The 26,306-nt window shown below is 43.5% G+C and overlaps 1 protein-coding gene across 5 annotated transcripts in view; it reads right to left on the bottom strand.

Moving 5' to 3' along the window:
- Positions 1 to 21,668, bottom strand: part of ANO10 (anoctamin 10) — a 109,507-nt gene extending 87,839 nt beyond the window's left edge. The window contains exon 1 of one of the 5 annotated variants that reach the window (XM_036333140.1): positions 21,521 to 21,668. Coding sequence is in view for 1 of the 5 variants with exons in the window: in XM_036333137.1 (XP_036189030.1) it covers positions 4,839 to 4,857 (19 nt within the window). In the remaining 4 variants the exon portion in view is untranslated. Of the gene's footprint in view, positions 1 to 4,698; positions 4,722 to 4,838; positions 4,862 to 4,925; positions 4,947 to 5,123; positions 5,183 to 21,520 lie in introns of those variants that run through there. The other 4 variants (XM_036333138.1, XM_036333136.1, XM_036333137.1 and 1 more) reach the window with 4 other exon arrangements.
- Positions 21,669 to 26,306: the final 4,638 nt, after the last annotated feature.

The raw sequence follows: 26,306 nt of genomic DNA, 5'->3' as shown, positions 1-26,306 counted from the left end.
TAATGACTCCAAAGGACAAGTATAAATCAGTTTTCTAGAACAATCACAAAAGGAGTGATCCACACCATAGAACGAACATCTTCCCTCTCTTTGGAGGAAATCTTGCAGCAAGCTGATCAAAGAGATCCAGGTTGTCTAGCTTGGACTTATAAGCTTTGTTTTTTTTCTCTAACAGAGCATCAGTTTTGTTTGGGGCAACACAGGTATTATAAATCAATGTTATTTTCAAATTATACTACAAATATATCAGGAATACTATTAAAGATACCAACCAAATCAAAAGTCAGCACACTAGGCTCTATGAAGGAAACCAGATCAAAATAGGACCTAATACTCACCTCCAAGCAGCTAATGATATAGCCAGGATTTATACAGCTGGCAGTTAGAGCTATGGAACTCAGAACACTTCGTGTGTCAAAGTTTTGGATCAAGCAAAGGGAGAAGCTGTGCTACACAGGGAATAACGCGTATAAATCAATAAAGTGAGACTCAGGACAGTGTAGAACAAAATGACTGCAGCCACTTAAGAATTCTTAATGCTATCATTTACATCTGACCCAATGGCCAGTAGGAGTCACTGTCGGTTTCTGAGCAGAGAACTAGCTAGGTGTCAGAGTGATATGATTCCCAATAGGTAAACTTAGGGAAGAAGAATATGGGTGATCTTCCTGGTATTCTTTCAACTCCCCTGAACTTTTGGAATCTTTCATTTAAAAAATATTGGGGGAACATGTTAATCTACCAGTAGACTATGAGATAAGCATCATCATCTTTTAAATGAAAATATCAAACACAATCAACATTAATCACGTGCATACTGTGAATCAAGCTGTGATAGTCTGGAAAGTACAAAATAAATAAGGTCTCCATCTTGCTTTTGAGGAGATCCCAGTCTAATAGCAGAAGCATGTGTGCATCCAATCATCCTGACACCTGGGCTAAGTACCTCAGCAATAACCCAGGGTGGAGGGGCCTCCTGAGGAGGGGAACAAACTTTCTGGGAAGGAAGGAAGAGAACTAGACAACCTACAACTTGGAAAGATAAATGGATGGCTCCAGGGTTCCTAACTGGAGGCATGGAAAGAATAACTGTGCATGAACAAAGAGCAACGATGAGAAGACTGGTTAGGCGAAGGGAACAATAAATTGCTCAGCAGGGCATATGTAGATGGCATCAAAGGTCAAAGTTTTCTACCAAGTATGCACTGGCAGGTAATAAAAGGCCTACCTCATAATTGCCGGGTCATAAAACAATCTTTCTGAGACATGAAAAGCAGGTTTCAGTTTTAGACGTATATATGAGCGCTATTTACAAACTCATAATAAATATTTGCTCATTGATTTATTCTCATTTGAGATATAATCTCCCTTTTATTCCTCAAGGAACATTCTTTTTCCATTAGAGCATTTTAATTGTGTCTAATGTTCAAACTCCAGCCCAGAAGGAGAGAGAGAAAGAGAAATGGTCCATAAGTGCTAGATATACTTATGAGGATATATATTAAACTGGAAATGCAACATTTGGCAAATAAATTGAGAAGTTAGGCATGACATAGTTTTTCTCCTACAATGTGTATATACATATACATATCCTATATAATAAAAGACTATTATGAAAATTGTCCCCTTGACCAGGAGTTCGACCAGGGGGCAGGGCCAGGCCAACTGCCTGCGGCCCCTCCCTTCAGCCAGCCCCACCCCCAATCAGCCTCCCCCTTGGGGGTGGGCCGGCCGGACCCCACCCATGCACAAATTCGTGTACTGGGCCTCTAGTACATAATATAAAAACAACATATCCTAGATGTACTAATTCAAAAGAATATAATTTGAAAGACTATATGCACCCTATGTTTACTACAGAGGCACAACCTTAGTAAGATTTTCAGTACATTACAGACAAAAGTATCACAATACGTGATATACGAAGAGTTCTAACAAATTCACCAAAAATTTCAAAAACACTGAAATCACAAGTCACAAAAGAAGAAATATAAGTGGCCGACACACATTTAAAAGGATATTCAAATTTACTAATAAAAGAAATGCAAAAGTAACAACGAAATACTTTTCCCTTCTCAGATTTGCAGAGATTGAAAGATAAAGAGAACTCAGTTACAAACAATCAGGCCTTTTCACACATTGATGACAGAGATAATATGTGCCATTCATTGGGCCACAGTGTACTGACTGTCTGGGTTACCTAAGAGGGCAGGAATCCTCTTACACCACCTGTGCTCTCTTTTTCCTGTCCCTGCAACCCTGAGCACTACTTCCTGTGCCTTCTGCTCAGGAAAATTGTCACTGTACAGTAACACCCCTGGGGATGCCCTCTCCTTGGGCATGTGTTGGGCATGCACGGGATACAGGCAAGGCAGACTTGTACTCTGCAGTTCGCTGGCCAGTGGCATCCAGGCCAGCTCTAATCCCACTTCTCCCCAGTGATGTGAGTATCAAGTGCTAGATGATGGAAATAAGAAGCCTCGTGGCAGCATTGGTCTAAGCTGAGTTCTGCAATCTACTTTTACCAGAGGGTCTTAATGGGAGCTTGTTCACCAGCATTATGCATACCAGAGGAGTACATGGGACCAACATACCAGATGGGGGCACATCAGGGCTCTAAGGGTGGGTACAGGAAAAGGCCTCATGGTTTCAGTTAGGGCTGATCTAAACAAGCATATTCAACATATGCAGACGTCTTGGGCACTGGAGGGAGAATGCTTTCCACTACCATAGCCAACGCCCCCCTTTTATCCAGACTGTCAGCCAGGACGGCAGCCAGGAATGACTACAGCATGGAGTGACAGGTTCCACACAGGCCTCGGGGCACAGGCTCAGCAGATAGCCACCCCAAATTCTGTTCTTCTTTATCATGTGTACAACGACACACAGGGCCGGAGAGAGCTCTACAAAGGAACTGGATTACTGATTTATGTGTCTTTTACATTAGCCACTGGAATCACTTGACTACAGAGGTGAATCCTGACCATGGGGATTGAAACACATGAAAAGAAACCCACTGCGAGTTCAACCATGTGTGTGTATGGGGGGTGGGGGGGATAGAGCGTGTAGCTGCATATTTTATCAATGAACAAAAAAATAACAGTGGGCCCTTTACTCTCTTCCTGAGTCTGGGTAAAAGGGGGGGGGGGGGAGAATAAGTGGAATTATCATAAATTCAAAGGCCAATAAGAGAATGCACAAGGCTGTCTTTAGGAATCAACTTGTTCCAGACCCAAGGAGAAGCGTGAAATAAAATGACAAAACCACTCGATCATGAAGCAGAAGGGAACAGGTCCGTGAGAGAAAAATGAAGGGCCACGCTGATGGAGCGGGAGGACGAGAGGGCTTCCTGGGGAGGAACGCTGTCGTCTTAGTGGCCAGGGCTACAAGGGGGACGGGACTCCCCCAGAGACAACCCAGCGGCATCCTCTGAAACGGTGGGACACTCCCTCCTTGGGATGTAGGGCAGCCGCCTCTCAGTTATGCAGGAAATGGGCAGGTAGGGGAGTGGCCATTCAGCACTGCACACACCCACCCTCACTAGGTTTCTCAGTGACACCCACGGTGTAGGGCGGCTGGTGAGGCCCATTCCCCGAGGAACGTATGTGGGAACCTCGACCAGCAGGAAGTTGGACATGAGACAGGGCACTCTGAAGACAGCCTGGCCACAGGGGCCCAGGCCTCACTGCACGCTGCACAGTCAGAAGGCTTAGTCACCCAACTGAGTCTTGCCGGGAGTGTGACCAGTGAGGCAAGACAAGACTATGTCCTCCTCTCACTCACACTTTCTGTCTACTGTCATTACTACCGAGATTTTGGTCATTTGGGCTGGATAATGTCTGAAAATCTGGGGCAACCCTGAATCTCACCTCCAAGCACATGAGCTGGCCCACAGTTGAAACTCTGGTATGTGATAAAAGAATGAATTCATACGGCCAACTAAGTGTTACACAACCATTTAAAAGAATTCGTAAAGAGCATTTTGAATGATCCGGGAAAATGGTGAGGAAAAAACAAAATAATTATCAAGTAACAGATAATATAATCCCAATTCAGTAATAGATACATTTAAATACACAAAAAAATACCGAAAAAAAAAAGAATTGAGAAGAATTGCACCAATATTTTAATGGGCTTTTCATTTTCGTCCTTATACTTTTCCTCTATCTTCCAAGTTTTTTATAATGAAAAACAAATTTCACTGTTTTTTTAAGGGCACACACTCTCCAATTTACCAGGCCTTTTCTATACCTTTACATTTTAGATCTTTTAAATGTCATTCTTCATGGCAATTCTAAGATTCTTTCAGCGGTAGGATCAGATTTTTTTATAATTACAACTCCGCAGGACTTAAGCCAATGTGATACAACTGCTGATGAGACTGAATAAACCTCAACTACACTTTTAAAATCCCGGACCTCCATCCATTGTCTCATCTGCTCAAACAGGGTTTTACAGAAGGCAGCGCCCACGAGTGCTGCTCTGCGCAGGCACCGGGAGAATGAGAGCCGCCGGAGGAGGACCCCGTTCCGTCCATATTTCTCGTGTGTCCGCGGCACTGCCCCTCACTTGCACCTACTATTCAAACCGTACGATGTGCCCCAGTCAGACGCCTGGAAACCCGATCAGCCCGCCAGCCCGCCCCCGCCACACCCTTCCTGAGACTCCCTGCACCCCAGATTGCCAGGGGAAACGTACATCGCGGGCCTCTGCGAGCTGGTCCTTCCCATGATTCGCTGACTCCTCCACCCGACTCACGACCACCTTCCCCAACGTTCTGAGCCTCCCTCCCCGAGGAACCCCCATCCTTAGCTCGCCACCCCAGATTTCGGCCTCACCGCCTCTCTTCCACTCCATTCCTCAACCCTCCACGCCCAGACTCCTATCCCCTCCCCCTATCTGCGACAGCCACTCCCCCCCAATACCTTCACGCCTCCCTCTCCCCACCTGGACACCCCCAGCCCACTGCCCCATTCCCGGGACCGCCAGCTCGGGGAGGTCCCTGGGAGGAAGGGCGGCGGTCGGGAGGAGTCCCAGGAGGCGTCCCAGGAGGCGTCCCGGGTTTGGATTGGGGCGCTGGCCCGCCGAGGGCGAGGGGGTCCGAGGTTCCCTCCCCCACTCACCGGCCGCAGCGGCGCTCCACGTCTTTGGGGGCGGGCCGAGTGCCGGGGAGACCGGGAGGCGGGGCGGGGCGGGGCCTGCGGGGCGGGGCCTAGACGCGATTACGCGCCGGCGGGGGGCGGGACCATGGTGGGAGGCGGGGCCTAGTGCGTGTCGCTCCAGGAGAGGACCGGGTTGGCCTACTTGGCCTGTCACGTGGAGTGGTAGCGGAGCCGGGAAGGGGAGAGGCGTGTCTTCTGGCCTGTCACTCTGAGTGGGGGCGGGACTACGGCAAGACAGGCGAGGCCTCGCTGGGCTGTCACTCCGAGGGGGCGGGACCACAACGAAAGGGGCGAGGCCTCCTGGGCTATTGTACTTAGAGCCGGTAGTACTTCACATTTTCCTCTTTTTCCATCGCTTAAGGTCCAGAATCCAATTTTCTTGTCGCTTTCAAGTATCATTTTAGTTGTAACTCACTTTCAGGTGGTGAAACCCCAAATTCATATTATTATTATTAAACCTCACATCCAATAACGCCAAATTCCTTACAGTGGTAGGGTCTCCCAGCCCCATCATCATCCCTTACGTCTCAGAAAAACCCTTTACACGCCCTTTTTCTCCACCCCAGGCACATTGGTCTCCCTGCTCCTCCTAGAACTCACCTGTCACCCTCCCACCTGCCACCTCGGGCCTTTGCCCTGGCTAAACCCTCGGCCTACAAAGCTTTGTTGATTATGGAGATGGTTTTTCCTCCTCCCCTTCCTCAAAGGAATCGACTCCCACCTTCTCATTGAGGTCCTTTCTGACCATCCTGTTTAATAGCTGCTCTCCTCCCACCCTGCCATCTACCTTACCGGCATTCCTGTGTCTTTCATATATTAAAAGACCTATCTCATCCTTCTAGAAAGAAATATGTAAATTATTTCCATCCTCCCCGTATTGAATACAAACACTATTGGCTAAAGTAGCCGATAGGTCATGTAAGTATTTTGAATATTCTGGGGAAAGTGTGCTTTTATTTCTGCTGTGTTTGACTGGAAACCTGTAACCTAGAGCAATGACCATGTGACATCTGCCAAGCAACCAAGGACACAATTTAGCTCCCAGTGTTATTTCAATTTCTTATCTTAGCAGGGAACAGGCTAAATGGCTAATGGGTCTTTCCTGTGTCTTCTGTGTATCTAATACATTCCTGGAATAAAGCCACTGAAATAATAGAATTTCTCTATGAAACTGCTCACCTGAGGAGAACTGCTCATCCTAAATATTAGATTTTGATTAAGATGGGTATCTCCAACTATCTCAATCTATATCATTAGTGTCAAGAAATACAGAGGGTATAACATTTTACCATATTTGTGAGCTAACAAATTAATCTCACAATTTCATGGATGCTGAAAGAAAACAGGAAACTCCTGGGTCAAGACAGAAGACTTTATTACTCACTTCATAGCTGTTGGTGTGAGTTCCATGTTGCCTCAGCTCCCCTTGCCCCCAAGTTCCAAGGGGGGTAATGTGGAACAGCCCAGGTGGATTCTGCATACTCACTGGGTTTGCATCGTAGCTAAGAATCTCTGAGTTTAGGTAACCCTGGTCTCTTAAAGGAGCTGTTAGCAAGCCTGTTCAACCTTACTTTTGAGGGAGATATCATCATACACAGGAAACAAATCTGACCTCTGTTCCATAGGGAGAAACTAGCTCTATCATCAAGGCTATTTGCTATGCAAATATCCTTCAATAGATAGTTTAGAACAGTGATGGCGAACCTTTTGAGCTCGGCATGTCAGCATTTTGAAAAACCCTAACTTAACTCTGGTGCCGTGTCACATATAGAAAGTTTTTGATATTTGCAACCATAGTAAAACAAAGATTTATATTTTTGATATTTATTTTATATATTCAAATGCCATTTAACAAAGAAAAATCAACCAAAAAAATGAGTTCGCGTGTCACCTCTGACACACGTGTCATAGGTTCGCCATCACTGGTTTAGAACAATGATGTCAGTGCCTTTACTCAGTAGATGTGCTTACACACAAAAGGCCCACATAGAATTATCTCCCAACAATTAGGAGTAGCCTTGCTGTCAGCACAACTGAGCCTTCCCAACAGAAGCATATTCTACAGTCCACATAGGTCGCAGACCTTCAGAGTTACACAGACTTTATAAGAGGACAAATGATAACTAGATTTCCTTGTCACGTGTCTTCCAATTTTAAAAAGTTAAATAAGTAACACAGCCACTTAAAAGCTACAAGAGACTAGGTCTCTCTTCCTATCCCCAAACCACTCCGTTTTTCTCCCCAAAGGAAACCAGCTTATTTTGAATTTCCTGGAGATTTTTGTATCTATCTATCTATCTATTTATCATCTATCTATACACACACACACACACACACACACACACACACACACACACACGAACAGGCTGGGGGGATGTATATACTCATCTTTCCTTGATCTGAAATTCTTATCTACTCTACACATCCTCACCCAGTAGACACAGTCGAAATGAAGACAGATGAAAAATCTAAAACCAAAACCATGTTTGTTTCATCCAGTGACTTTCAAAATTCCTGCATTCCTTTATTTGCTGGAATAAAGGACCAACTCACTGGTGACCACTCGCTGAGCTCACACATGTTTAGGAGAGCAAGGCATCTACATACACAATTATAACATAAATAATTAGAGCAGGAAACAAATCAATGTACTACAGGAGACCAGAGGAGGGATAAATTACTTGGAGCTAGAAGGGACTGCTGGGGGGATGGATGGCAAATGTGACATCCAAGTGCTGCCCTTGAGGAAAGGAGAGGATGTGGTCCTGTGGACAGGTGTAAGATGGGGGGGGGGGGGGGGGATGGGGAGCAGACAGGCATTCAGAAGGAAGAAAGACATGCACAAATGTTCAGAGGCAGAAACACAAAGCATGTGCTGGAGAAACAAAGAGCAGAAGGGCATGAGGAAGGGAGTGAAGGAGGAATCATTCATGGCCAGGGCTTCAAATGTGGTGCTGCTGCCAATAATGGTTTTCCTGGGGATCTTCTTTGGTCCCACGTGAGACCAGCGTACAGAACTGCCATGTGACAACTCATGCATCATTTAGGACACCTTATTGCTGGCATCTACTTCCTTCCTTCACGGCAAGCAAAACATTCTGAATCTAACTTGAGCCCCTGAGCCCTGGTGTCTACCATTCATGTCAAATGTTAGTGCTGAATCCTGCAAGGCCCTGAAAATTTGAATTTCCTATTAAAGCATTTGTGACCTGAATGGGATTTTTAACTCTCAAAACCAAAACAATAAATGCACATAATATTGGCTACTCAGTCAGTTCAATGGGATATGGATGGGATGTGGTGACAGATCTTTTTTCTGACCTTAGTATTTCTGAAAAATAAAACATCTATTAAAATTGAAGTGTGACGTTAAAGGGTAAAAGTACTTAACTCACAAGTATCCAGAGAGCAGCTGCCTGGCACTCAGTGTGAAACCATGGTGAAACCAAGGGCCCAATGCCCAGAGTGCACTGGGGGGAGTTATACGGCCTCTGCGGGTGAGACAGTTCTCTTGACGGTGTATGTAGCTGAGCAACAGTACCACCCGGTAGGTGCTATTTAACAAGTTACCCCCAGACACAGCAACTTAAAACAACAAAGATTTTCTATCTCACCCAGCTTCTAAGAGTCAGGAATGCGGAAGTGGCTTAGCAGGGTGGCTCTGATTCAGGATCTCTCCTGCGAGTGCTGTCAAGATGTCAGCAGGGCCGTGCACCCTCATCCAAGGCGGCTCGCTCACCTGGCTGTTGGCAGGAGGCCTCAGTTCCTTACACGCAGACTTCTTCATAGGACTGCTTACACGTCCTCCTGACATGGCAGCCGGCGTCCAGCAGAGGGAAGGATAGGAAAGAGAGCAGGCAGGAAGCTGTAATACCTTCTGATGGTCTAATCCCTAACGTCACATACCATCATTTCTGCTTTGTTTTACTTGTTAGAAGCAAATCACTAAGTCCAGCCCCCAATCAAGGGGAGGGGAATTCAGCTCCACCTTTTGAAGAGAAGGTCAAAGAACCTAACATTTTAAGCCACCTCAGTACAACAAGCTCAGGAATCAGATGACTCAGCAAGCTTTCCCACATGCACCAAGCACTCCCATCCATACCTTTCTGGGAATTTATACTGCATTCCTAGAACTGATGCTTAAGACATAGATCCTAATGCCACACATCTAAAATAAGGTAAGGAATCCGTTTGTGATGGGAATACAGACAATTCTGCTTTTCCAGAAACTAGATTCTAACACGTTAGTACATTGAGCTTGTTTGGATGACAGAGAATTTCTCCAGCAGTATTTACTCAACACAGTCAGTTAAACCCATAGGAGTGCCCTTAGCCTGAGTAACCGGAGTCCTGAGAGTTGGGGCTATAGACATGTATGTTGGGGTAGCCAGGATGGGGGTACTGAAAACAGTGTTTCTGGACAGTCACTTCAAAATGAACCACATTACAACACTTTGCTTAATATGAAGAACATATTAAGGTTACATATATATATATGTAACCTTAATATGCAAATAGACCGAACGGCAGGACAATGGAACAACTGAACCAGTCGCTATGACGTGTGCTGACCACCGTGGCAGGATGGAGCAGTTGAGTGGGGGACAGCTAGCTGCTGTCATCGGGGCAAGTCACTGGTGGTTACTGAAAATTCTTTGCTCCTGTGCGCCTTGGTCCCACTGGGCACTCACACCTGCTGCCAGTGCCTGGTGCAGGCCCCATCACTCCTGAGGGCTTCTCCACCTCCCCCTGCTCCTGAGGGGCGATCAGGGCAGCAGCCGCCACTCGCACCCACTGCTGGCACCGGCCCCAATTGCTCCTCATTGTCAGAGGGTGTGACTGGGGCCAGCATCAGCATGTGGGAGTGGCGGTGGCGGGAGCGGGGCTGAGCAGACAAGGGACCAGGGGCCGTGGCGGAAGGGGCAGGCAGGATGGGCCGAGACCCGCCCCTGTGCCCACCACAGCCTTGTGGCCCACAGGTCCTTTCAAGGTGCATGAATTCGTGCACTGGGCCCCTAGTTTAAACATAACACTCATTAGATACATTTATATTCAATGGGTTTATATTTCATAGTACCTCTCACTCCTGGTCGTATGTTTTGAGGGGGTGAGGAAGAAATGGTTGAAAAGTGTGCCTCCAACTTATACTGTGAAAAGTTTTCTTGAAGCGCTCCACTCAACCAATTCCAAACAAACACAACACTTCTCCCTCACCAACACCCCAATCAGCGCAGCCCTCTCCTTCCAGGCCTCTTTGCACAGGAGTTTATGGAGAGCAGGCACCCACAACCCAGGCACCAAAGACGACTCTGGAAGGTTTGCTTCCAACATTCTTGTTTTGACACCACATAGCAGAAGGGTGGATTCACACACACCCAAATAAAATGGTGGCTTCTTGTGCGTGCAGACTTCTACTAAACAGAACTCTCTTAGAATACACTTTCCATTGCCACATTACAATAAGTAATGTTCACAATAATGACCTTGAAGGTCTGTCAGACTCTGAGCAACCGTAATGAATAATCAGGAGAATGAAGTGGCTTTCAATAGGATTTCATGCTTGGTGCATTTGTATTCTAACACTTTTCGATAGATGGTCACGGTTGATTGTCTATCCCCAGTCAAGCGAGCAAACAGAAGATTTACTCTTTTTCAATTGTCCTGCCATGGTAGGTTATTTAATATGCATGGGAGCATATTCAACCAACATCTGAGGTGTGTTACACATCCTCGGCCAACTCCGGCATAGCTGTACAGGCTACCACATGAGCTGCAGCCACAGGGAGTGCCCACCGGTGCTGTATGCCAGTGTATTTTGATAGATTTGTCTGATTTACTTCTTTAATAAATGGGTTGCTTTGCTTCCTTCATCAATTAACTACAATGCTGCTGTTTGAATTCTTTCCCATGAGCATGACAAGAATTGAGGAGGGAACAGCCCTCTCCCTTGGACTCAGGGGGCTGGTCTGATCGTATCTTTTCTGGTGTTTCTGGTGTTTCTGGTGCCCTATAACCCTTAAGGGCTACTTTCTGGCCCCCTTGTTCATTCTCTTCTAAGGGTGTCTAACCTGCATGGCTAGCAGCATACCAGGGGAGGAAAGGTCAGGGGAGGATTCAAACTGCATGACCAGCAATATGAAAGGTCAGGGGGTCTAAGCTACAGGACCAGCAATAGGCTCGGGGAGGAAAGTTTGCCCCGGGTGGGGGGTGAGGAAAGATCCTTGTTTTCCCAGTTTTGCCCCTTGCTAGACACCTGGGGCTTTCTGCCCTGGTGACCTTCTCTGTGCCTGTCCCATGTTCTTGCTCTGCTCTTATCGGTCTAACTGCCTGCCATAGAACCACTCAGAACCCATCCTTTTTCTTCTAGATTGAAAAGAAAATAATTGTTGGAATTAAGGATAATTAAAAATAAAATCATATACCAAATATTGTTCTTATACTTGAAGAACCATTTGTCACCCTTATCCATTCTAGCATGCTTAAAGAATGTGACACAAGATTGATGTCAAAAAATTATCTGGAAAAAAATTATCCTACGCCAGGTGTCACTTCATATCCCAATAAAGCCTCACTCCTCTCTCTCTTTCTCTCTCTCTCCACTCCTGTTATTCTTAGATGCAAAACTCTATTTGGAGAAAACTCAAAATCACAGAAACTTACAGTGTAAAATAATCATGTCCAATCCCTATATTTGGCAGTTGAAAACTTAAGATCCCTAAAGGGGATGTGACATGTCCAAAGCGACATTCCAAGTTAGTTATAGAGCCTCAGTGAGAATCCGTATTTCCCGATTCCAAGCTGCGTCAAAGCCAGTAACTTCTAATGAAAGCTCTCACCTATCACAGCCAAAAAAAACCCCCAAAAAAACAAAAAACCCACAAAACAAAACACACAAACGAAAGCACCAGGAAGTGGTATTTCAATCAATGCATTTGACTAGTAAGGCTGAAGTCCCAGGTGCTCTATTTTAAATATCTGAATTGAAAGGATGTAAGGAGCTTTAAGCAGAAAATTGGAGCACACGTGGCATTATCTATTTTTAGGATCTCTAAGCATCGGGGACATGCAATTTAGTAATTTTGATCTTTTTATGAGTGTTCCTCCGGGCTTTGGTTCATCTTCAGAATGGAGGCCATGTGCGCTACCAAGTGTGGGCAGGTGGAGCTAGTTCTTCGGAGATTATGTCAGGTGCAGGAAAGGGGATTACTTGGTGCAAGAGTTAGATCCTTATCACTCATCCACCCACCCACCAACCCACAAGCACACACAACTGAAGCATTTGAAAATAAATGGTACACTCACACCATTTCATCACTAAATATTTCAACACCCATCTCCTAAGAATAAGGACATTCTCTTTATTGGTGAGAAATGATATTTAGAATCCAAGATCTGGGGGCAAGGAGTGCTCACTCCCACTAGAGTAGCATTGGTTCTAGGTTCTTTCAGTGGACAGATCTAGAAAAGACACATTTATTTTATTTTTTTAATTTATTGATTTTGAGAGAGAGAGAGAGAGAGAGAGATTTGCTGTTCCATTTATTTATGTGTTCACTGATTGATTCTTGTATATGGCCTGACCAGGGATCGAACCCACAACTTTAGCGTAGTACCCATGCATAGTTATTTGGTTTTATGTTTTACACTTGGATCTCTGATCTGTTAGGAGTTTATTTCAATGTGAGGTTTCCAAGTGACTTTTCTATTTGTCCAACCACCATTTATGCAAAAGCCCATTTGATTCATTTTTAGACATTAACTTGATATAATGCAGGACACCGAGACTAAGGAACAAACACCTGGGTGGAAATGAGATCCACAACTAGACATTTTTACTCTACTGTGGGGCAGAAATTGCTCCCTGGTGCTTCGGAATAGAGAGAAACAATGTTCACAACAGTGTATGGGCACTGTCCGCCAGGGACCCCTCCAGATCCAGTATCCTCCTGATCAGCTGCTTCCTCAGCCCCACCAACGCCACTGCTGTTAAAACGGCCTCCTAAATCCTTTCTCTCAGGCGACTTTGGCCTTAGAGCATGACTGATACCAACAGATCACAAAAACATAGCAATCTATCTGCAGAAAGGTAGGTGATGGGGGTCTACTCCACCATCTCCAGATGAAGTCCAGAGGGGTATTATTTCTCTTTATTATCTTCCTTATTCCATACGCAAGGCTCTGGTTTAATTCATGATTGGTTTCACAAATCAAGCCCATCCTCAAAGGTTTAAGGTTGAACTGGACATCAAAGATTGTGTTCTTGGGGGTAAGAGGGAGAGATCAACCAAAGGACTTGTATGCGTGCATATAAGCCTAACCAATGGACACAGACAACAAGGGGGGTGAGGGCATGAGTGTGGGGGGAGTTGGGGGAGTAATGGGGGGATGAGGACACATATGTAATACCTTAATCAATAAAGAAATTAAAAAAAAAAAGATTGTGTTCTCTGCCTCTGAAGACGATTCCACTAAAGCATTCCTTAAATGTCGTGAGCTGGTATTTTCTCTGGGTGATTGCATTGAAGTCAGACACGAGCATGTGCAGGCTCCAGTCTGGTCAGTTAAAACACAAAATTCCCTATCCTCACAGAGCCAGGCCCCGGGTGCTACTTCCTGAGTATATGTCTTTACTCTGATATTTCTGTACTCAGCTTTTAAAGGTCTGTAGCATCATTATTTAAGTGCCCCTGTTTGTTATTAGTTGCCTCATTGATCAGTGGGAAACTTCCAAGGAACGTTTATTGTTCAACTGCTGAGTCATGTTCAAAGTTATAACAGCTTTGTTTCAGTAAATACAAACCTTGGGAATAAGTTTTTAACTGTCTCACTATACCGTGATGTAAAAACAAAAGTTCTATGTCCCGTGTTTGTAAGAGGGACACTTCCGTCTTCATTTGGAGCAGGGGCAATGGGGACGGGGAGAGAGCAGACAGCATGCACTCCTGCCTGTTACCTGCCCTGCTCCTTTTATTGCTCCAACCCTATAGTAGATGTCACTCCGATGCCGAATCTGCCTTTGAGATAAAGGATTAATACAACAGTGTTAAGGAGGAAGGGGCCTTAGAAGTCATCTAACCCAGCCTCCATGTTTCACAGGGAGGGAACTGCAGGCCTAAGAGAATGTTGAAGAGTCATGGACATGCGGAGTTAAGAGGTTTCCAGTATGGACCAGGATGAGTGTTTACTTCCAGGGGTTACTTCAACCCTGAAAGGGGAAGCTGGTAGTGGTCACACAAAACCCTTCCTTCCAAGTACTGCAGAGTCACCCTGGGGGTACAACATCTGGAAGACGCAGGCTGGTTTGCTGTAAAAGTGGGGAAAAGGGGAAGCTCTCTCCCTTCCCAAAGGAGAAAATCCTCTTTCACCTCCCAGCAGTCGATGTCTAGAATTCTGCCATTAGAGCATCATTCCTTCAACTGTTGAGTCCAGTCCAGGAGACAAGACTACTCTGTAGTTAAAGTATCCAAACCCCGCTACTAATTCCACATTATTTTCAGCCATGTTTCCTGGGGCTCTAGAAGGAGACAGAATTTCAAGCTCTGATGCAGTCACCAGCAGTGTGAGGCTCATATGCACAGACTTAACTTTCCTGGGTCTCAGGTTCTTCACTTGCAATTGGGAATAATAATAGCTTAAAACGCACCGATTTATATCGGGATTAAACAGGCTTCGTACATGAACAGTGATTAGCATGGATGTGGCCTCAACAACCACTTCCACTACCATGAAAGGCCTTCAGCTGCACCTCTACTCCTGCTATTGTGCCCCCCTCACTGTAGGGCCCCTGCATCTCCTCTTTCTGGGGACTCAGCCTCTATTTACTCTTCAGAGCTAGGCTGAAGCCTGTCACCCCCAGGAGGCCTTCCCTTATCCATGCCAGCCCCTAGGATCTCGCCATCCTTTAGGATCCTACTAAATACAGTTCTATATTTTATTTACATAAATACAAAATTTGACCTTATACCTGTCAAACTATATATGCTTATTGTACCTGCTCCTGTCTTTCCCCATGAATTCCCATATAAGTCAAGGGACAGAAGCCATAGCTCCTTAGGGAAACACTGTGCTGAATCTTAGAACACCTGACATGCTCGCTGAATACATGTATAGGGGGCAAATTACTTGACCCTCCCTCAGGCACCGAACACAAAACTATCATAGGTGGCCGTAAGCAGGGTGGTGAAAGAGTGGGAGACCACAGCACACCCAAGATTTGAGCAAAATAAAAGTAAGTAGGCAACAGTAATAGTAATTAATCCCCCAAAGTCACATAGCTAGTAGGTGACTGAGGTGGGATTTTAACTCAGGCTGTCTGAGCTCCAGCTCCCATGACCTTGATCAATCACTGTGCTAATTAGGAGTCATGCGCTCTTGCTATTTCTTCATTTAACAACATTTATTTAGTGACTACTATGTGTCTAGTGGATTGGGAAAGAATATTTATTGCTTTTTAGTTTACACTGTGTCTTCCCTCGATTGCATGAGGTAATGTATTTAATCCTTACAGTGAATAATCTGTGAGGTCAACATTATCCCCATGTTACAAAAGAGGAAAGTCATATGCAAAGCAGTTATTTATACAATATCACCTGCTGCTAAAGCCAAGCCAAGCCAGCCTACGTGGCTCCTGCCTCAGTGAAGCTGCCTCCTTCCTGCTCCCTGGTAGAAGCTAAAGTTTCTCATCTCCCACTTGCCTTTCTTGAATTTAGGCTACTATAACCTGCCTCAAGGTTAGAGAATCAGGCTGAAAAGTGAAGTATCAAGAATGCATAATTCAGGCCTGGCCAGTGGCTCAGTTGGTTGGAGCATTGTCCCATATATCAAAAAGGTTGCTGGTTCAATTCTGCTTCAGGGCACATACCTAGGTTGATGGGTTTGATCCCTGGGGCGCATGTGGGAAACAACCAATAGATGTTTCTCTCTCTCTTTTTCTTTCTTTCTTTCTTTCTTTCTTTCTTTCTTTCTTTCTTTCTTTCTTTCTTTCTTTCTCTCTCTCTCTCTTCTCTTTCTTCCTCTTCTTCTCTCTAAAATAAATAAAAAACAGGTGAGGATTTTTTTAAAAGAATATATAATCCAGTGTGCAAATGATGTTTTACTGAGTTGTACACTTGAAACCTGTACAGTTTTATGAACCAATGTCACCCCAAATAATTCAATTTAAAAAATGAATAATAACGTGTTCTGACTCTAGGCATGCTGGAGTAAAAACCTCTGAAAATCTATTCTCCCATGAAAGCAACAGAACACTGGCAAAAACTATCAAAATCTCTTTTTCAAATTCTGGAAATTAACTAAAGGGTTGCCACAGTCTAATGAGTGTTTATTCAAGAAAAACAGCTGAGTCACAGTAAGAAAATGTGAGATCTGTGCCTTAATCCCATTTCCCATTCCCCAGCTCCACAGGGGCCTTGAAAACCAACAGCCTTCCAACTACATTAGCCATGAAAACTAGCAGCTCAGCAGCCACTAAAGGGGGAAGAACAAGATTGCGTTTCCCAAAAGCCCTGTCCCGTGGGAACTGTCATTATTTGACCTGCCTGGCATCTCAATGAAAAGTCCATCCTCTGGGCTTGTTATTTTATTTAACTCAAGTTCACCCTGAAAATAGTCAAATTCAAGGGATTTGTCAAGTACAATCAATCACTAGTAATTATTTAACATTAAAGCTACCTGATGTTATTTACAACTAACATTAGAGCTTACCAAAAATCTTAAAAGAAAACACTGGAAATGAGATACAAATTGGGGGTTTTATAAAGCTCTGGGATTCCTGGAAATCTAGAATATGACATGCATGCACAGGGCATCTCTCACCTCTGATTCAGATTGAGGTGCTGTGTAATGAGGAAGACTAAGACCAACGTGCCTGCCCCAACACATAGACAAAGACCCTCAGGGAAGGTGGGGAAACTTATTGGATCCTGGAATATAAGGAAATCAATGCCCAATTATTAGCTTACCACTAAGGTAACCAAGCAGGCACTTCAATGGCCACATATGACAAAGAATAACAATGTTACAGAATTACATCAGAAAATTCATGAAACAAACAGCATCAGCAACAACAGTTAATAGCAAAAACTATAGCAAACCCTGTGGAAGGAGGGAAGAATCAGATTTCCAGAGTTGCCATGTTATATTATATAAAATGTTCAAGTTTCAACCAAAAATTTGTCATTCCCCAAAAACCACACAGGAAAATATAATCTATACACAGAACAAAAGGGGGAGGAGGGAAAAGCAATCAATAGAAATTGTGCCTGAGGAAGCTCTGATGTTGGGTTCACTAAAACAAAACAAAACAAAAAAAACCCCACACATTTAAACCAAGTATTACAAATGTGTTCAAAGTTTTTTTTTAAAGGCCATGTCTAAAGAATTAAAGTATGAGAAAGTATCATCCAATAGGAAATATCAAAAAAGAAATAGAAATTATCAGATTTAATCAAATAGAATTTCTGGAATCAAAAAGTACAATAACTAAAAATGTTTAAAAATCACTAGATAGGCTCGATAATATTGGCACTGGTCAAGAAGATTCAGCTAATTGAGATTATCCAGTTTGAGGACCAGAATGAGTAAAAACAAACAGAATATGAGACCTGTGGAAAAAATATCGATCATATCAAAATACACATAATCATAGTCCCAGAAGGAGAGGCTAGAAAGGAGCAGAAAGAATATTTTTAAAGATATGGCCAAAATGTCACACTTAAAAAAAAAAGTGGTTGTTTTTTTGTTTGTTTGGGTTTTTTTTTATTGATTTCAGAGAGGAAGGGAGAGGGAGAGAGAGACTGAAACATCAATGATGATAGAAAATCATTGACTGGCTGCCTCCTGCATGCCCTGCACTGAGGATTGAGCCCACAACCCAGGCATATGCCCTGACTGGGAATCAAACCGTGACCTCTTGGTTCATAGGTTGATGCTCAACCACTGAGCCACACCAACTGGGTGTCACAAATTTGATGAAAACATTAATTTGCACATCAAAGTAACTCAATGAGCTACAATTACAACAAACTCAAAGAGATCAACATCTTGACACATCAGAATCAAATTATCAAAAGCCAAAGAGAGAATCTTGAAAAAGCAAGAGAGAAGTAACTCATGTATAAAAGATCCTCAATAAGATTAGCAGTTGACTTCTCATCAGAAACCATGAAAGCCAAATTACTAAAAGAAAGACTGTTAAACCAAGAATTTTATATCCAGCAAAACTACCTTTAATAAAGAAGAAGAAATTAAGACTTTCCCAGATAAACAAAAACAGAAATTATTAACCATTAGCCAACCTACCTTACAAAAAATACTAAAGAGAATATTCAAGCTGAAATGAAAAAATAAAACAAAGCACTAGACTTGCAAGAACCTTGGGTTCACATGAAGAAATAAAGATCACGGGTAAAGGTAAATACATATGTAAAAATAATAGACAGTACTTTTATTTTTAACTCTTTTCTTCTATCTGATTTTAAAGTTAACTGCTTACACAACAATTATGAAACTGTTAATAGTCTAATTTGCCCACTTGCAGCTGAAAAAATTACATTAAATCAGAGACAGCACTAAGAAGGGAGGGTACTTCACTAGTAACACCTTCACATGGCAAAGCAGAAAAGTTATAAATTTAGCTAGTAACTGTATATTCATCAGCACAGCTAAAAAAGTCTTAATAAACTGATTTGCAGCACCTATCAAAATAAAAGAAAAATCCAGAGGAGGTTACACTGTCCAACTGAAAAAAATTTTTTAATGTATTGACGAGAGAGAGATTTGTTATCAATTTGTTGTCCTACTTATTTAAGCATTCATTGGTCAATTCTTGTATGTGCCCTGATGAGGGATCGAACCTGCAACCTTGGCATATCGGGAAGATGGTCTAACCCAGTGGTTCTCAACCTGTGGGTCGCGACCCCTTTGGCGGTCAAACGACCCTTTCACAGGGGTCGCCTAAGACCATCCTGCATATTAAATATTTACATTACGATTCATAACAGTAGCAACATTACAGTTATGAAGTAGCAACAAAAATAATTTTATGGTTGGGGGTCACAACATGAGGAACTGTATTTAAAGGGCCAGAAGGTTGAGAACCACTGCTAACCAAATGAGCCACCCCGCTAGGGCCAACTGAAATTCTTGAAGCTCAGTACTGCTATGGAGCTCCAAGTCGTCTCTTTTGTTGCATGCCTGCCTGGATTGCCCCATCCATTATTTTCTCCTAGAGTGTGCCTTTTTCTCCCAGAAAGTTTGCTTCATAAAGTTCTTCCAGCTGCAGGCATCTGGATTGTGCTTATGGGGGTGTTAACTTTGTGATAACCATGATGCTTTGTGCTGTATACTTCAACTTAAAAGAAAACAAGCCTTGTTTGAAACTCACTTTCATGAGTCATTACCATACTTGCTCCATCTAATAACCAGTCTCTAGCTCTCAAAGGCTTAAATGTGCTTACCTATACCTGGGTAGTTTTAGAGAAAGTTATATCTTTGTCTTCCGATTCTTTGTGTTTTCAGTTTACTAGTGTTTATTCACTTTTCCCTGAAAAACCTTAATTTATTTGCCTGCCATCTCCTTTGTAGCTCTCCTACATTGAGGTAGAGGAGGAAATGGTGTGTTGGTAAACCAGCTCTCAAAAAATAAACAAACAAACAAAAAAGTACCCTGATTTGAAAATTTGACAATTTCTGTGGTGTAAATACCCTCAATTTCAAACATCTAGCTCACAAAGTTCTTTAATATTTAACACTAGGCTGTCATGAACTGACAAGGGCTGGCTCCAGTCACGTAGGTAAGCAAAATGAGCATGGCTAGTTTTGCACTGTGAACTGCGTTTTCACTAACTCCTCATTCACTCCAACCACCACCAAGTTCTTCCGGCTGCCGGTATCAACAATCACAACATATTTCAGTGGGGAATCAATGATGGGTGAAAATTGTTCCCTGCAGAGCGAAAGCTAAATAAGCCAATTTGCTGAATTACTTAAAACCAAGTACGTATTGCATCACAAATAGATATTTTCCACTTGTCAGAAAATGTAACAGAGCTGAGACACCAATTGCTGTTTGTTTTCCACAAGTGCAGGCTAAACAGAATGGATATTCAATAAGCTGAATTAAACTGAAGGATGCATCTTCAAAATGGTGAGGCAACATTAACGTCAGAGGGAATTATGGGTATGGACACACTTTCTGCTACTGTATAAACCTGCCCCTGCATAAATAATGGATATGCAGATAGATTTTGCTCTTGGAAGTTCAAACGCAGAAAGGCACCTTACATTTTCAATGTCAACATTTTGGAGGGTAACACTTTTCCGGATCTATGAGAAAGCCTATTATTTCGGCATGAACTGATCAGAAAAGAACAAAACTATCAGAAGAAAAAGAGAAGTTAAAATAACTGAAATATGGTAGGAAAAATCCTTTTTACAAACACTGATCCTACTGACAATAAAAATCCAGGACTCTTCCATTCTAGTCAAATGAAAGGTAGAGAAAAGGGACGCCGTTAAAATTCACTTCTCAAATTATGACTTCCTGGGGCCCGGGGACAATGTCTAGAAACTGAACACTGGCCTCTCTGGCCCCTTCCCTTCCTCTCCCTCTTCTGCCTCCAACTCCACCGGCATTTGAGCTTGAAATGGGACAATCCCTCCTATGTTTTTCTTCTCTAAGTGTGGTTTTCCTAGGGAGTCATGAAAGGTGTTGGGAGGACATCAGCATGGGAGCTGGGACAAGCGTGGGGATGGCTGCAGGGTCATGACTACCCGGTTTCTTATCCCATGTTGAAGGGGGAGATTTGGTCCTGCTGTACGTATGGACAGTCACGCACACATCTACCTTCCTGGTTAGTGTTGGAACCGCTACAAACTATGGTGACAGCATCACGCAGCTCTCACTCGGTTTCACTGTGATCTCTCTCTCTTATGCGCACGCCTGTGCTCATCCGACCACGCGCCTCTCTCCTTTCCCTCCATTCCGGCTTACTCTCCTTTTGCAGCGGTGTGCTGTCGGAGCACACTTTCTCATGAGAGTTATCCCGGTGTGACTGACTCCTACAACAGTCGTAGAAAAACCATCAAGTCATAACCTTTCCACCCATCTCAAAACCTGAGCCAAACGTCACGCGGATCATCCAGTAAAAGTGAAAACGAGTGTCAGTCTGAAATCCGCAGGAAGCGGTCTCTAAAGCAGAGTTTCATGTTCTCTTGAGATCCACACCTGTGGGAAGGAGGGAGAAGCTGAGCCGTGATGCAGGCTCACCCGCCTCGGGCAGAGAGAGCTCTGGAGGAGAAACGGACTCATCAGAATCATTCCAGTTTGGGTGGAAATAGTTGATCCTTAATATCCCTACCTGCATCTGTGACCAGACGTGAGCCTTCCTCTGAAGGGCATGACCTTCGTGAGGGACTGAAGGCTGGAAGCTGTTCCGCCGAAACTCTCACAGCAGCTGGGGTGATAAGGCCTTCCTTGAAGAGGGAGTTGAGCAGCACATCCGCATCCGCAACCGCAACCACAAGTCTCCTTACCCTGAAAAATGCCTGTCATTGTTCACACAGCATACGTTCTTTGTAAGAGCACAAGAGGCTACCTCATAACACGTTAAAGACTATTTGTTATTTCAACAGATATCCGTGGGCAGTAAACAAACACCCTTGACCCAAACCTTTCGCTTCATTCAAACATTAACTCCAAATGGATCAAGGAGTTAAATGTAACATGTAAAACCATAAAATTTAGAAAAAGACAGAGGAGAAAATCTTTGGGGTCTCAGGTTAGGCAAAAAGTTCTTAGATGACATCCAAAGTTTAAGTCATTAAAAATCAAAACATGAGATTTCATTACATTAACATCTTTATTCTTCAAAAGCCATGTGAAGATGAGGAGACAAGCTGTAATATCGGAGGAGATATTTGCAAACCACACATCTGACAAAGCACTGGTGCCTGGAAACAATAAAAAGGTCTCACAACTCAACAGTTAGAAAATGGGCAAAAGACGTGAGCCGACATGGGATCTCTGCAAACGGCATCTGAATCTGCAGGGACCTCAAAATTAGAAGCTACACAAGCTATTTTGAAATAAATCTTGGAACTCAATAAATCAGCTACATACTTTACTATATGAAATAGCAGCATTATACATTGGTGGGGCAAAGGGTTAGCACTATATGATGCAAGGTTGGTGTAATTATCTATTGCTACAGAACACATGACCTCAAAATACAGCGGCTTAAAACGATGACCATTTTACTTTTTCACAATTCTGTGGGTCAGGAATTTAAGCTCACTTGCGCAGATAGTTTATCCACCTGGAGGGAAAGGGAGCTGGAAATTTTTAAAGGGCTTCACTCACAACTCTGGTGCTTCGGGGCTCTCCACATGGCTCCTCTCTCCATGTGGCTAGTAGGACTTCCTCACAGATGGTGGTCTCACAGTAGTTAGATTTTTGCCAGGGCAGCTGACTTGCAAGAGAAACATAAGACTTGGTAAACGCTGAAGCTACAGATCTCTTAAGTTCCAGCATGGGAATTGACCCAGCATCACTTCTGTCCCATTCTACTGGTCAAAACAAATCACAGCTCAGATTGCAGTGGAGGGAAAATACACTCCAACTCTCAGTGTGAGAAGTGGCAGAGAAGTTGTGACCATCTGACAACATCATAGGGGGCGACTAATTAACTATTTGAAAAAATACTTTGCTTTGTGGGAATTTTTTAAAATTACACATCCAATTTAAAAAATAGATTTTGAGCTACTCATGTTTTCTTTTTTATCTTGTCAGTTTGGGCAAGTTATTTCCTTTAAATATTTTGACTATTTTATCACAACTGTCAAATTTATTGGCATAAAGCTGTTTGTAATATTGCCTAATTATTATTTTAATGTGGGTAGGATCTGTAATGATATCCTCTTTTCCAAACCTGATATTGTTCATTTGTGTTTTTCTTTTCTTTCTTTTTTTCCTTGATCAGTTAGCTAGGAGTTTGTCAATTTTATTAATTTCAAAGAATCAACTTTTGGCTCATATTTCATGGATTTTGATTTTTCTACATATAATGTGCTCTAGAGAGCTTTCCATATTAGTACACACTGATTTACCTCATTTTTCTTCATTGTTGCCACAGTATTTCATATTATGGGCAGGCCAGACTTTATTTCATCATAGGCATTCTTCTTAATTTCTTTTTTTTCTTGCTATTAGAATACTGAAGGTAACAAACATCCTTTTATACATCTCTTTGTGCACACGAGAAAGGCCAGACTCCACAAGTTAAATTGCTGGGCTAGTAGAGGGCACATTAATTTTACATATAACTCCCAAACTGTTTTCCAAATGACTATATCAATTGGCAGTCCCATCAACTGTGTGGAAACGGTCCCCATGGATCCACGTTCTTGCCAATATTTATTACCATGAACCTTTCTCATTTTTGTCATCATGGTTTGAATGTGCATTCCCTTGATCACAGATCAGTGTCAGCATCTTATGGCTATTTATGGCTTTAGAGTTTTCTCCTCTGAGAAGAATTTTCAAAATCTATATTTCAATCCAATTTTCTTTATATATTAAAGATAGTAAAGCTTGGTCTGTTTCATATTTTTGCATTGTGTTACACTGTGTCTTTTTTCACAGAGGTGTTTCAAATTATATTTGTATTATATATATATATTTTATTGATTTCAGAGAGAGGAAGGGAGAGATAGAAACATCAATGATGAGAGAGAACCATTGTTCAGCTGCCTCCTGCACGCCTCCTACTGAGCCTGAAACGGGCATGTGCCCTGACCAGGAATCAAATCCTGACCTCCTGGTTCATGGGTCGACATTCAACCACTGAGCCACACCAACTAGCTGTTTTAAATTTTGACATGGTTAAATTAATCTCTCTTCCTTTCTGGCCTGGCATTTGTATCTTGCTGAAGAAGGCCTTTTATGTGGTTCTGAGAGTTCCACAGACACTCATTGGCTAGTCAGTCTCTTGTCTTCGGAGAGCAGCTCCACCATTGAGTTCTAGAATCCAGCCCCTAGGGGACATGCTGCATGCTCCACCATGGAGCAGCTCTCAACCCCTCAGGCTTTCCTCCAGACTTTAACAAGTGTCTCCCCCCCCCCCTCAATCTCCCACCCCTACCCCTATACATACAATTTGGAACCATAGAATGCCAGAAAGAATGTTGGGAGTCATCTAGTCTTAAACTCTCGTTTTCATAGACGAGGAGGATAAGATCTACACCTTGCTGTCCAACATGGTAGGCATTAGCTCTGTGTGTTCTAACATTTAATTTAATTAAAATTAAAAATTCAGTTGCACTAGCCATATTTCAAATGCTCCATAGCTACATAACTCACACCTACTACATTTAGAACAGTTCCAGCACTGCAGAAAGTTCTAGTGGGCAAGGCTGCTCTAGAATCTCGCTACTTAAAGGGTGGTCTGCTGACCACCCAATCCCTGGGAAGTGGTTAGAAATGGAGCATCTCAGTGGACAGAGAATCAGGCCCCACCTCAGACCTACAGGGTCTGAATCTGCAATTTCACAAGATACGGATTAGAGTCTGAGAAGCCCTAGTCATGAGACTTCCTCTCCCCCAGCCCAGCCACCCGCCCCCCCAACACCCCTCACAAGGTCATACAGCTCACTGATGTCCTTCGAGGCCTTTCCCTTGAGTCCGCTGCTGTTTTCCCTTACCTTCCCAGGTTCTTCTCATCTCCCTGCCACTTGCTCCCTCACTTTGTTTAATTATAGCATTTTATAAGCTTTTATAGGGCAGGCAGGCCATTGAAGCCCTCAGAAAATCCTCCCTGCCCTTACCCTCATTCTGCCTTGCAAGTGTTTGCTTGGCACATTTATGATAAAGGCCCAGACCCTGTGGTGGCTGTGGTGTTGTTCAACATTTCCCCTGGAGAATCTCTGTTGGGAGTGGGGAACAGGGGCTAGAAATTAAAGCCCACCTTGAAACCAGTGGGGCACCAGTCACCAAGCGATGGCATACTTAGTCTCGGTGATATAATGGCAGCATTCAGGTCTCCAGACTCCAGAGCCCTGCGGTCGAGTAGGCAAAGCAGACAATGTACTTGCCTTGCAAAGTTTCACCTCTGACTGATTGGAGAATTCTGAGTAGGCACTGGTGATCTTCCAACAGAAGTACTGGTCACTCAAGGTAATTGGTTAGTAGGTCACTAAAAGGGTTAGGATACTGATAGCTCTTTCTTTCTTTCCATCCACCCCCTCTCTTTCTCACCGTGCAGTAGCCATAGGCATCTCTGAGAGCAGGCTCCAGGTCCACAAAGACCTTTGAGAGTGCGTGTATGTCAATCCAACTTTCTGAAAGTGCTGCAAGAATTGCCACCACATCTTTGGATTTTGTTAAGTGAACTCAATACCACTGGGCTGAGACTGTACTCCAGGCAGTAGAGTCCCCAATAACCAGCCTGGCCAATATAGAAGGCGGTGCCCCTAATACAGATATGGTCTGAGAGGTGGAGATTGTAGAGGGTCATTTTCTGCAGACACTACAAATCTCTAGCAATACCATGACTAGAGATTTGTATGAAAAAGTGTTTTTGTATGTCTCAGTCTTCCCTAAAATACTTATAAATTGGTTCAAACACCACAAAATGTTTATTGCTATGACTACGCTCAAGGGTTTATGAGTGGGGGGGTTTTCTCTCTAAATCACAGAAAACGCCAAACCTACCCTCAAGGAACTTCCAGTGTAGTTGGGAGGATATTCACTAATGTTCATTAAAAAGCCGTAACCACCATACAAGGCTGAGAATCTGAGGGGGATAGAGATGGCTGAGTTACAGGGACCCAGGAGAGAAAGAGTGTAGTGAGGGAGGCGGCTTAGGGAAGAAGAGCAATGAACCGCATTAAAAAGAAAAGGTATTACATTAGCGTAGGCTCTGCAAAGGCACGATCTCTATTTCAGTGCTTTCTCAGCGCCTAGAACAGTGAGCAAGCACAAGGTAGGTACACAGTAAATACGATGGACGAATGGTAAGGAGTGGTAAAGTACAAAAGCAGGCAGTGTCTGATGGCTCAAAGACTTGAAAAAAGGTCAAGGAATGTTGACATTTACTTTAGTGATTCCCACTCAAGAACTCTAAGTGTCTAAATACTCCGCACACCCCT

Source organism: Myotis myotis, unplaced genomic scaffold, assembly GCF_014108235.1.
Source record: "Myotis myotis isolate mMyoMyo1 unplaced genomic scaffold, mMyoMyo1.p scaffold_m19_p_13, whole genome shotgun sequence".
Lineage (NCBI taxonomy): Eukaryota > Metazoa > Chordata > Mammalia > Chiroptera > Vespertilionidae > Myotis > Myotis myotis.
Note: the sequence above shows the minus strand (reverse complement) of the source record. Positions and strands in the feature narration are given on the sequence as shown.